At 34.7% G+C, this 12826-nt stretch overlaps 1 protein-coding gene across 2 annotated transcripts in view; it reads left to right on the top strand.

The window, feature by feature from the left end:
- The window catches only part of ANKRD10 (ankyrin repeat domain 10), a 30017-nt gene extending 19519 nt beyond the window's left edge, over positions 1–10498 (top strand). The window contains exons 4-7 of one of the 2 annotated variants that reach the window (XM_070943142.1): positions 4241–4464; positions 5537–5632; positions 8031–8100; positions 9060–9140. In XM_070943142.1, coding sequence (XP_070799243.1) covers positions 4241–4464; positions 5537–5632; positions 8031–8086 — 376 coding nt within the window. In that variant the 3' untranslated portion in view covers positions 8087–8100; positions 9060–9140. Of the gene's footprint in view, positions 1–4240; positions 4465–5536; positions 5633–8030; positions 8101–9059 lie in introns of both variants that reach the window. The other variant, XM_070943141.1, reaches the window with a different exon arrangement.
- Positions 10499–12826: the final 2328 nt, after the last annotated feature.

Here is a 12826-nt window from a genome sequence, read left to right as displayed (position 1 = left end):
ACAATTTTACAACTTTCTTTGCCACAATTGTTAAACAAATCACTGCAATTGTTAAATGAATCACATGGTCATTAAGTAGGTCTGGCTTCCTCCATTGACTTTTTTTGTCAGAAGCCAGATGGGAAGGTTATAAATAGTGATCGCATGACCTGAAACACTGCAACTGTTACAAATACATGCCAGTTGCCAAGTGCCAGAATTTTCATCATGTGACCATGGGGATATTGCAATGACTAAGTGCAAAGAACTGACATGTCACTTTCCAATGCTGTTGCAATTTTGAATGGTTGTAAATTGAGGACTACCTATATATACTGTGTTTCTTTAATACGCTGTTCTCTTAAGCCAGTTTTAGATAAACTCCATGCTACCAAATTTTTAAAAATTTTCTATTCCTACCTAAAAGCTATTTTTTGTTAAATCTGTGTTAAATGTTATAATAAGGTATGTCTAGTCCATATCAAAAGTCCTCATTTTTGAAGAAACCTAAGTTTGAATGAGAAGAATTGTGTTCAAGAAACTTTTGCCAGATTTAACCTTTTTTGTGGGGGTAAAGCTTAATGAACAAAAACCAGTTATTCTGCCTTTAAGGCCTGTTTTGTATTAATCTACCTTTTATACTAACAAGATGAGATAAATGGATTGCCAGGAGAGGTGTGTGTGTGTGTGTGTAGATAGATTTATATTATGATATGGATGTTTGTCTTTCTTGTCTAAGCTTATCGTTCAGTTCTGAATTTGGATCGAATTAATATTTATTTATAGTATACTAATTTCATTCACTTGTCATCTCTTCTATGTACCTTCGTATAAAAACTGTCTTCCTGTTCAATAGGGAGAAAAAGCCTATCGCAGATTCTTGCTTGCTATCAAAAACCTTTGTCATTCCTGGTTACTACTACTTTCAAACTCTTTAATTTTCACTGTTAAGACACTTTCTTTTCTTTACTGTTAGAAGTAAGGGAAATTGTATAAAAGAAAAACTACTTCCTCATTGTTGATCTTTGGCAGGGAGCTTGGTTATTTTTGAATTTCATTTTCTGAAATAAATTTCACTCTTAATACAACTTCGAAACAATCTTATTTCGGATTCCCTATCAGATCTACCTAGGAGATCTACTCTAACTTCAGAAAGCTGTTTTTTTTTTTTTTTTTTTTTTTTGGTGTTTTCAAGTTAATATTGATTCCAAGCAACTGCCTGATCAAATCTCTGCAGTCTCCTTGGCAAGATTTCAGAAGTGATTTGCCATTGCCTTCTCTTCCTAGGACTGAGGGTGGCTGACCAAGGTCTCCCAGCTGGGTTTTGTTCCTAAAATGGGATTAAAATTCACAGTCTCCCATTTTTTGCCTGGTGCCTTAACTACTGTACCAAGCTGGCTCTATCTTTAGAAGCTATAGGTAAACTATATGGCTACTTCATAATCTTCTATTGCACTAATTTATCCCCTTTTCTAAACCATTCACAATAATGGTTATCATCTCTTTCGGAAATGGATTACTGCACTGTATGATGAATTCCTTTTGCTCTGACTTGTAACACTTCCTATCATTCATTTCAGTGGACTCCTCTGTTTGAAAACAAAAACCATCCATCTGCTTTCTTTTCACTGAGTATACATACTTCTATCATATCCACCCCTCCCACTTCTTTTCCACCAAGTTTTACGTTGCAGTTGTTCCTTTCCTCATAGAAAGTAGCTCCATTCTGTTGATCATTTTGCTGGTCACTGGTATCTTGATTTTTGCTTTGCAGTTGTTTTGAAGAACTGACCAGAATAGATAAATTGCTTTATCTAGGTGTGAAAATACTGCAGTATTGGCAGTTGTATTTTTCATTGCAGCTGCCTGCTGAATTGATAATTTTCATTATGCAGCATCAGTCCATAATTCCTTCCCAGATCAAAACTAGTCTCTGACAGAAAGTAGGAATAGTTTTACTCTTTCTTATGTCAGTGGTATTTAACATTTTAGAGCTCATTCTCTCCCATTTTGAAAGATTTTTGGTGCTGTATTTATTTGTTCTGATCTAGGCTTCCTTAGAAAGCATGAAGCAAAGTCTTAGTCCCACAAAACCTCTTTTATTTATACGACTGTAAATTACTTTCATTTACAGTCCCCAAAGCTTGATAAACAGTCTTTCAGAGGAAGGTTATCAACACTCACCTATCTCATATGGAACGCTGCCAAGAGAGCTAATTTTCAGATGCAGGGCAAGGCCAAATTTGGCATAGAGTCACTTGCAAATCTTGAATCGGCCAAATGAACTAATTGCTTCCTGCAAAAACTCATGTCTCATTCGCTCTTTTTTTATGTCATATGGGAGGGACCAATCATCTCCAGGCCTTACTCCCAAGTCGACCCTGTTTTCTTAATTGTTCTTGTCGTCTGGCACATCTGCGCATGCTCACACTGGGAACAGGCTCCCGTTGTTCTTCTGCCTTGCTGATGTCAGGCTCCGGAGGCTGCACATAACTATCAGATGGCCTTGGCCCCCTCTCTTTCCCCAGCCCCCAGGACTGGCCCAAGTTCCTCCCCAACCTCCTCACTGTCTGACTTTGCTGCCAGCTCTGCTGGCCGCCATCAGGCCACAACATTATTGATGTCATCCACATCAATTACGCTAGCGCTCAAATGAGTTTTGTTTTCTACAGATTTCATAATCCCATCTATCATGATTATTGTCTTGGTCTATCTGCTTCCTTCTTGAAAAGATTAATCCAGGCACTAGTATCTGCTCTGTATATGCAAAAATATACAAAGAATTCGTTCAGAGCAGTTTCTCAATATTTTGATCAACTTTTAACATGTCTTTTAATTGTTTTAACAGTTCCACAGCCTTCCATTACAAGATTCTTGCTGCTGCTATAAATAATTTTTAATAAGTCTATTAATAGTGTGCTCCTCAGACTCCTTTGTTGTATTTCTTACCATTTCTTGAAAATTTCGGTTCTCCATTGAGCAAGAGAATTATGAATAATTCTCCATCTTCTCTAATGGCTTCCTTAGCCTTGCTCATTAACTATATAGACTGGTCTTGGAATTTTTTCAGAATTAGAGTAGACGTTTCAGCTGACTTTTATTAGAGAGCTGATGGTCTTCGCTTTCATTTACAGCTTCCTTCTTACAATCTCTTGAGATTAGAGAGGTTTGCCGGCCTGAATTTGATAAATTTGTGGGTTTCTTGACCAATTCCCACTTGCATCAGATGTTAATTCTTAATGCATTACATCTATAGTTCAGCTCATAGATATATAGACCTTGCAGATTGCCAACAAAAAATTGAAGTAACTTTCATTAATAATAACTACTTGGCTTGAAACATTCCCATCTCAGAATTCTTTCTAAATCTCTTTGCACTTTGAATTAAGCATGTATTAATACTTTATTCCAGACATTTGCTTCTCTTATTTTGTAAATAACCTCAACAGTCTGTTTTCTCATTCTAATAATATACTGTGTTGCTTATGCTACATGATTTATATAAGAGATATACAAGGCACAGGATTTTGTAATTGAGAAAAAATTAATTGTTCTCTGTGCTATTCTTTGTTTTACCTATATATACGGTATGTGTCTGTTCTGTCACGTTTTCAACAAGTATTGAATTGTTCAGATAACGTGCCTGAATAATTTCTGTTTTAAAGCTCAAAATCTTAATATATCTTCTACAATAATGCTTCAAAGAACTGAATAATATTCTACCACTTATGATGTCACAAACTTTGTTATAAGCTGCCAGCTTAGTACAAAACATAAACATTGGCAAGATATACACCTGCATTCCTACTTTTTATTGTTAAGAAGAACTGAAATATTTTTGTAGTATGAAATTCTAGAATGCTGCGGACTCTTATAACAATTATTTTGAATATTTATTTACAGATAATTCCTTTTAATAAAATGAGATGATATAAGACAGGAGTTGGATCAAATGTCTGAAGTTTGTGTAAAGGTGAGATGCTTCAGGCTGCAGGCAAGACATTTTAGCAATTTCAGGCACTTAATTAGGAATTTTTATGGCACATAATGATTCTTAATTGTACTGCTTCCCAAATTTTGCTTAGAATGCAGTTATGTGCTCAAAAGATTAATGATATAATTTTAAACTGGATAGCTTAAATTCCCTTACTGGGGAAATTAAAAAAAAAAAAAAAACTCATCTTCAAAATTAGTAAAATCAGCAGCAGTCACCATAATATTTTTATTATGGGGTATAATTCAATATATTTGTATTGTACAGCTTACGAAATGCCAGTGGCCTGACAGCAGCAGATCTTGCTCATACCCAGGGCTTCCAAGAATGTGCTCAGTTGCTCTTCAATCTTCAGAACTACCCATTGAACCATTTCTATAGCAATGGCACCTTAAATGGGGTTCACCCAAATACTAGTCAAAGAGGGCCTAGTCGAAAGCGATCTTTTGAAGACATGAACAATTTTGGAATGAAGAAAGCTAGAACTGAAGGTGAGACTTTGGAGATCTGTTTCATTCCAGTTGAAAAATGGCAATAATAGGTGAGGTAATCCTTCAGTTTGGGGTGAGATATCAATATGTGAATGATTTTCAGCTTTATATCTCTACTCCAGACCCCTTGAGTGATGCTGTCGATGTCTGGAGGCTGTTTGGGTCTGTATGGAAACAACAGGCTCAATAGCTATGGGTATTTGGACCTTCCAGAGATAAGGTTCTTCCATCTCTAGTTCTGGATGGGTTGACACTATCTCAGACAGATCCAGTGCGGGGGGGGGGGGGGTGGGGTGTCCTCCTAGTTTCACAGCTCAGTTGTGTCCATTCCGGGACTGGGAGTCCCTGCTTACTTTCACCTATGACCTTGTAGCCTCCCACATAGATTACTGTAACACGCTCTTGCATTCAGAAACTTCAATTGCTGGAAAATGTGGCTGTACAGGTAATAAATGGTGCCAGCTACACAATACATGTAACAACACTACTCTGTGAGGTGCACTGGCTGCACTTGGCCTTATTGCCATGCGCTCAATAGCCTGATTGGGCTTATTATCATGGGATGTCTTATTTTGGGGGAAGCGATATATTATGGATATTTTTATTTTTATTTTACATTGTTTTAATAGTTCTATAATTTTAGAACTGAAAACCTCCCAGAGACACTTGGTTGAGAGGTGGCTATAGAAATTATTATTGCTGTAAATAATATTTACAGCAAATCTGAAAAATGCGCTATTGTGAAGTATCTCTCATTCTGAAATTATCAATACAGTCAGTACATTCAGGTGACCAGACTTGAGCAAAACATGATATGTAAAATAGTAATTGTTTACAAACCTTGACATAGCAAATAAATATGCTGAGGTAGGTAGAGTTCAAGATTTGTAATGGCTTGGGAGACAGACTAGTAGAAGCAAGATTCGAGATTGACCCTCAAGACTTTCGTATCACAAAACATCAAGCATCACCTGCCCAAAACATTGGTGTTGCCCTGTTTTTATAGAGGTGTATTTTTTTTTATTTTGGATTAATAAATTATGTACTGTTCTGAATGTTTTTTCTTAAACAGATCAAAGTTTTGATGGCCTAATACCAATGACAAATGGAGGACATGAAGAGGATGTTAACAATATGCATGTTGATAGAGAGTTTGCTCTTATATCAGGTGGGAGACAAGAATTTCCTGTTAACCACAAGATCATTCACATGGTTGAAGAAAAAAAACAGAAGAATGATTCTGTTGAATCCAAAGAGATTGAAATTTATACCGTTTCCACAATGCAAACCCCTTGTTGTTGCAAGAATCAGTATGCATTTTATCTATAGCTTTATCTTATTGAGTATGTCCAAACTCTTAAGCTATTTTAATGCTAAAGTACCTTAAAGCTTCCTAATTAGCATGAATATTTGTAGAAGGTGTTTGTAAGATTTTGAAAGTGTTGGTTTCAGGTGTAAAATATTGCCAGTGTTGAGTTAAACATGCATGCCGTGTGCCTTGATTACAGAGTATTGCTTTTTTAAAAAGAACCTTCATAGCTTGATTAACACAAGAGTTATTTATTATGATTAAATAAAAAGCTAATTGCACTGCCTACATAATCATATGACAAGATTTAGTATCTCAAATAAAGCTCTACAAGTGCTACCAGTTTTGTTCCCAAGTTATTCCATATGCATTAAAACATACTTCCTTTTAGCTTCCTGCTAATGTTAACTGAATTAATTTCAGTCATCAATAGTCCAAAATTTCTATTTGAAAACAAAGGAAAATGCCATCCAAGTCAATTTCATTTGTAATTAATATTTACTTTTACTTTTCAAGGGTGGTACTTACATTCAGAATATTCTCAGTTCAAAAGAGTTCAGTCAAGCCAAGCTAAATGAGTCAACTATGGGTTGTGATCATATATTTGGGATTTATTTTTAATTAATTCTAGGTACAAATAGGTGATAGTATTTTCATTGGGAATATGCCATGTGTAGTCCGATCTCCCCACCAGTTTTTTGGCCAGAAAAATGGAAATTGGGAGGGGAGGGGAAAGTATCCACGATTAAATTCATCAAAAAGTATTCTGATATGGCTGCAAATTGCGCAGTATCTTGTTTTTCAACCACACCATTGGGAAAAAAACAATTTAATATGTGTGAAAACTGTTTATAAACTTTTTTCCTCTTTGGGATCCATGGAGAATATTGCACACCTTGATGGAGTTAATGAAGTATAGCTGCTATGCTAAACATAAGATTCTGAATCTATATTAAACACAGGATTCTGAATAACTATTAAAATGGTGGTAGTTAACATTTTAACAGGACTCATGGTGGTGTATGATTTTTATCTGTAAATTTTAATATTTGTATTTACTGATAACCATTTTCCCAATTTTTATAGTATAAGACCATTATGCAACTTGGATAATTAAGTCATTTTGGTATATAATTGAAGAGATTATTTGAATGATAGCTGAGTTAGAAACTCATATGCGATTACTTAGAAGTAATCCGGGCTCAGCTAAACCATTCAGGCAGAGAGAACTATATTACAGATTTTTTAAAATAGAAATTAAGATTTCTACTGTTTTAAAGTAATTTCAGTATAATAATTGTTCTCACTTGAAATGCCTTTATGTTAAGCAAGAATTTTATATAAATGTTGAGGAAAAACTACTAGCATATTTTGCCTGTTGAATACCTTTCCTACAGCATTTAAAATTTCTTACAACTTAAATATCCAATATATTAAATGCTACTTATCTGCCTATTAGTAGATAAGTGAGTGAACCAGCTTACCGATCCATTAAAAACTGATTTGTAACTCAAAACAGAATTGGCAATCATGAGTCATAAAAGCTACCTTTAATGGCATAACAAGGTTATCTAACAGGAGAAACCAAAGCAGTAGACAGCTGAATAAATTGTGGCCAGTGACATTAAATGGTCCCATTCAGGTGAAATGTTGATATCACAAATTACTTGTGCACTTGCAGTACTGAAGCTGAGAGTATTAATAAAAGTTAAGCACTTTGCAAAAAATAAATCCAAATTCTGCTAAACAAAAAATATCCTTCATAAATAGAACAAGACAATTTTTTTAAAATAGTGACTTAACAAACAGCACTACTTTTTCTGTACATTTTATTATTTCTTGCAAGGAGGTTTTCTAGGACTACATTAATATTTTCATACCCTGTTTATTAATTAGTCACATCAAATGTCCAATTTAAAGTACATTATGTCTGTGATACAATTATTGCATTCATGATTGATTTATTGGCGTAGTATATAAATGACACATTGGAATATTGTACAGATTGTATTCTAAAGATGGTTTCATTTTGCTTTTTATTTTAAATAAAATTGCTGATAACACACTGCATAACCATTCTTGAATTTTTACAACACTTTTCACAATTGTAGGAATCCAAGAATTTTCATAACTATTGTTTACTATATGCATATTGTAGCCTGAACTTAAAATAACCATACTATTTACAAGTTTAGTATCTCTTAAACCTTATAAAACAAAGATTTTATAGCATTTAAAATTGCACTTAACATTACAGGTAGTCCTCGACATACAACAGTAATGGAGTCTGTCCATTACAGTCCTGTGTCGTGATGATTGTAAAACAGGTCAGTCACATGACCAACCTGATTTTATGACCTTTTTTGCAGCAGTCATTAAGTAAACCTGTGGTTCACTATGAGTGCAGTTCCCCCCCCCCCTTTCCAAAAAGAAAGTTCTGGGTTTTGTAAAAACTGTTAAAACATGGTCACATAACCTCGAGATGGTGCAAACAACAGTAAATGGTTCCATCTTGCCAAGCTTGTGGAGTTTGGTCACAACCACAGAGGGGACCCAAGTCAGAACTTCAAATCTGAATCGTAGGTTCCCTTTTTCAGTTCATCATAACTTCAAACATTCATTAAACTAGTCCTAAATCCAGGGCTACCTGTATCTATGTCCTTTATCCCCAAATACATCTTGCAGCTTTGTATGATGTAGTACATACTAACAATAACTGTTGGAAATATGCATACAGTTTACCCTAGGCACAGTTACTTAACATAAACTCACTGTGTCTATGGAGATTCTTAATCATCTGTGTCATGCTTGTCCCAAAGGTGCTTTTTCCAAAAGGCAATTGGACTTCTTTTTTTTCTTTGAAAACATTTCACTTCTCATCTAAGAAGGCTCTTCATTTCTTCTGAAGAACTGAAGAAGCTACTTCGATGAGAAGTGAAACATTTCAAAAAAAAAAAAAAAAAAACCAAGAAGGTCCAGTTGCCTTTTGGAAAAGCACCTTTGGGATAAACCCATTGTGTTTGATGGAGCCTACTCTTAAGCAAGTATGTATTGCATTATGCCTGGATTAGATTATTTTCTTTTATCAGAAAAACTAAGTAGCTATATAGTTTTCAAAGATTCCTCAGATACACGTGTCCCAATATATAAAGAAACTGGTTAAGATCTAAAATATAAGTTTGGACACCTAAGAGATGTCCAATTTATAGATTTTTTAAAAGAGTATAGAGAAGGTGGTTTTTATTTTGAGTCAATTTGTGCTTGACGGGTCTATTTCTTAATACAGATATGAATTGCAGTAACTCCATATTGAAAGCATTGGCAAATGGAAATATCATCAATGGACAATTGGACTTCACTTCCCCACCTCAGCTCAATGGATTGAGTTCCAGGCGTGAAGAATGCCTAACATTGATAGTACCTAATGCACTAATCTCTGATCATAACCGTATAATCAGTGATGACCATTGTGTTGAGGAACCAGCAAAAGTTCTAAATGCTTCTGATATGTGTGGTTCTTTACATCTGAATGGGAGCCCAAGTAGCCTTGTTTCAAATAGGCCCCCATGGTTGGATGACCTTGGAGATACATTGCACTATGGACACTACCATGGTTTTGGGGATACAGCTGAAAGTATTCCTGAACTTAACAGTGTTATTGAGCATTCCAGTTTGATTAAAGTTGCAGAAAAGTACGATAATACTGTTTTAGGTACAATGTATCTTTATCATGGTTCCTGAATGATTAAAGACACATTTTCTGGATGTTAATATACTTTGAAATAGTAATGGGTTTGGGATGGTAACACCTGAAAATGCAGGATTTTTTTTTTTTGTTACATATTACTAAAAGCATTTGACACAACAGCCTTATGCTTCTAATTTTGCATGTGTCAGGTTCATTAGTTATATTAATAGCTAATTTTACAATAGAATGTTTGTTTTTTATGACAAGGTCTAGTTTTATATTTTTTTATTTGCTATAAGAACTTTTAGAATGTTTTCACTTTCATCAAACCTTTCTAAAAACTAAACTGTAGATTAGTTCATTTTGATATTAGCAAACTACGGTGTTTTGATTTAACATTTTCTGTTGAGACTATGGTAAGCAATATTGGTGCCAGTTTCGACTATGCAAGGAGTTGGTGGTGGCAGCAAAAATGATTTTGTGTATTTGCTCAGTTTTCAAAAGGAAGTGAATTTTCTTGGATCAGGTTAATAACTGCTTAAACTGAAGCAAAGATGAGGCTTTACATGTTTTAATTCATAATGTCAAAGCTGACATCAGCTTGCCCTACTTTTTGTTAAATGTTAACCTTTTGTATTATAAGAGGGGGGAAATAGGGTCATATTCTACAATTAACAGAATAAATTTGAAATACTTTTTGCTCACTGCAAGTAAACATCTTACCATAGTTCACAGAATAGCATTTTGACACTATAAAATATAAAAATAGTTAAAATGTCGAGTCAGTAGCTTTCAGCTTTATTTTATTAAATGCATGGATTTACTTTTTAAAACAACATTGCTTTGTAACTTTAAAATATTGCATTTCCAATTAAAAGTAGTGGCCATTTATTTCATTTTTCAGCAAATTCAGTATCATATATTGATTGAATTTGAAAAAGTTAATTGTATAAATTCTATCTACATGTATACTTCAAAAGCTTTGTAACAATTGTGATTTGCATAAAATTAAGATGAATGAAGTGTTTAAAAACAAACTGATATGTCTGTGTTTTTCTGTTTCTAAAGGGACCTTTACAAATTGAATTAGAAAATAAACACATTGCACTATATTTTTGTACAGTAGCAGTATTTGTTTTTTGTCTGCTACCTAATTATATTTTGAAGTGCACCTTATAATTTCCTTTCAAAAGGAAAAATCGCCATCTATTAATATAAAATAAAGCTCTACCTTATCCTTGGTTGTGACACTGAGCTGAAGCTCACCTAATCTAGACAGAAATAAGTTGGAGACTGCTGTGATGAAAGATATATTGTGCATTGGATTGCAGTCTTCTCTCCCCTCTTCTAAATCAATTATTCAAGCCTTTTGGATTAACGACTGCTACTCAAAGCTGAATCACTAAAGCAATGTCATAACCTTTTGTGCATGCTATCTAATAATTAGGGTTGCTCAGCTAATCAATGGTAGGCACATTATCATGACTAAAAAAAAAACCCTAATGTTCTCAGCAAAAGCAATAGATACAAGACTAACAGTGTCCACAGCTTCCATTAAAGTAACCATTCTATTCCTGGGATATGAATAGAATAGAATAGAATAGAATAGAATAGAATAGAATAGAATAGAGATACATCCATCAAGAATCATAAGGTACACTTAATGATAGTCATAGGGAAACAGTCAATATAAACCTTAAGGACATCAGTAACAGTCATAAGTGGGAGGAGATGGTGATAGGAACGTTACGTTGCCTGCATTTATGACAAAAAATGGTGGGTAGGCAACGTCATGTAAATTTTGATCAAACAAAATGATGTGTTGGTAACATTCATGCATCCGCGAAGCCCTGCTCATTCATTTTATTGGCCTGAAAGACAAGATGTTTGTTGGGTTCCAGAACCATATCTTATTTGCGTGCTTCCAGCGCCTTCAGTTACATCATCAGGTCGACTATCAATTTCCAGAAGCGACGCTAAAGAACATGGCGTGTAACTTCAATAATAAATAAGCGATCATTGCAATTTGGTAGTTCATACAAACAAGTATGGACTTTGGTTTGGGAACCATATAAGATATCCACTTTAGGCTTGGGAACCTTGGCTTGGGAACCAGACAGATAACCACACAAGGCTTTGGAACCTCGAGGAAGAAACCAAACTACAGGCTTGGGATCCTGAACCAAGAAGTCCACCCGTGGCTGGTATTGCATGGCTATCAGGTGTACCCCCTATGGCGATGGGGTTGCTGGGTCAAGTGCCTGATCTGGTAGTGACAATGTCACCATGGACCAAGGCAATATAATAGTAGTAATGTCTATATAAAACAAGATGAAACAATAATAGAATGTATGTGACGTTGCCATACATCGTCCTCCACTTTGTCCTTATTTTTAGAGCTTTATATGTCAGCAATGAAACATGAACTCTACTTTTTTAGGGGTTTTGAAGCATGCTCATTCTAATGAGAATGATTTAACAGAGTTTCCAGAAGGTCTTTTTGTAAGAGAGCTGAAAATACCTTATTTTTGGCATTTTTACAAAAACCGTCAACTTTACACTCAATTTGTGAACTATTGGAAAGCAGTAGGAGAATGAAATTTTATATTCAAGAACTTTGTGTTAAGTTATTTCCCATTTCTCATACCTTTCCTTCCAGAGATCTAAGAAGCCAAACTTTACCCTTTTTTTGCGCCGAGGTAATTTTCAGCCAATTTTGCTCCCAATTATCTAGATAGAGATCGCTCATGAGAATGTTTTTTTTATTTTTTTAATTTTTTTTTTTAAAATTTAAAAAACTGAAATTAGGAAAAAAAAAGAGAGAGAGAATGTTTTTATTATTTTGTTTAATAGAGCATAACAAGTTGTACAAGATGGCCAGGTTTTGTTTCTCTCAACAAAATATTGCCGGAGATATTATGTCTCAAAATTGCTGAAATCCCAGAGTCATACTGTCGAAGGCTGCGGTATGGGGTCATACAAATGACTATATCTCTGCAAGTATTGCATTGGCAAACATAACACTTTATCAATGTTCATTGGGGACCTGTGTGCATGTTCACACCAAATGTCATCAAAATCTGTGATTGTTGACCTGGGAGCCTCAGACCACGTGACCTGGAATGACCCTAAAACACAGTGAAAGGAAGAGCGTAATAAAATTATAACAATTATAGTAGTTATGAGAAACGTTCTAATATATTTCATAAAAGGAAAGCAACTTCCTTACTCTACACTCCCCTCTAGTGGAAATGAAGAGAAAAATGTAAGCTAGTTTTCTTCTATGTACATATAAACATATAATGAGGACGGTCTCAGGATATTGGGTTACAAACCATCATTCTTGCTAACTGATGGGAAATGAA

This window comes from Pituophis catenifer, unplaced genomic scaffold (assembly GCF_029215685.1).
Source record: "Pituophis catenifer annectens isolate HBS135680 unplaced genomic scaffold, rPitCat1.0.hap2 SCAF_4, whole genome shotgun sequence".
In the NCBI taxonomy this organism is placed as follows: Eukaryota; Metazoa; Chordata; class Lepidosauria; order Squamata; family Colubridae; genus Pituophis; species Pituophis catenifer.
Note: the sequence above shows the minus strand (reverse complement) of the source record. Positions and strands in the feature narration are given on the sequence as shown.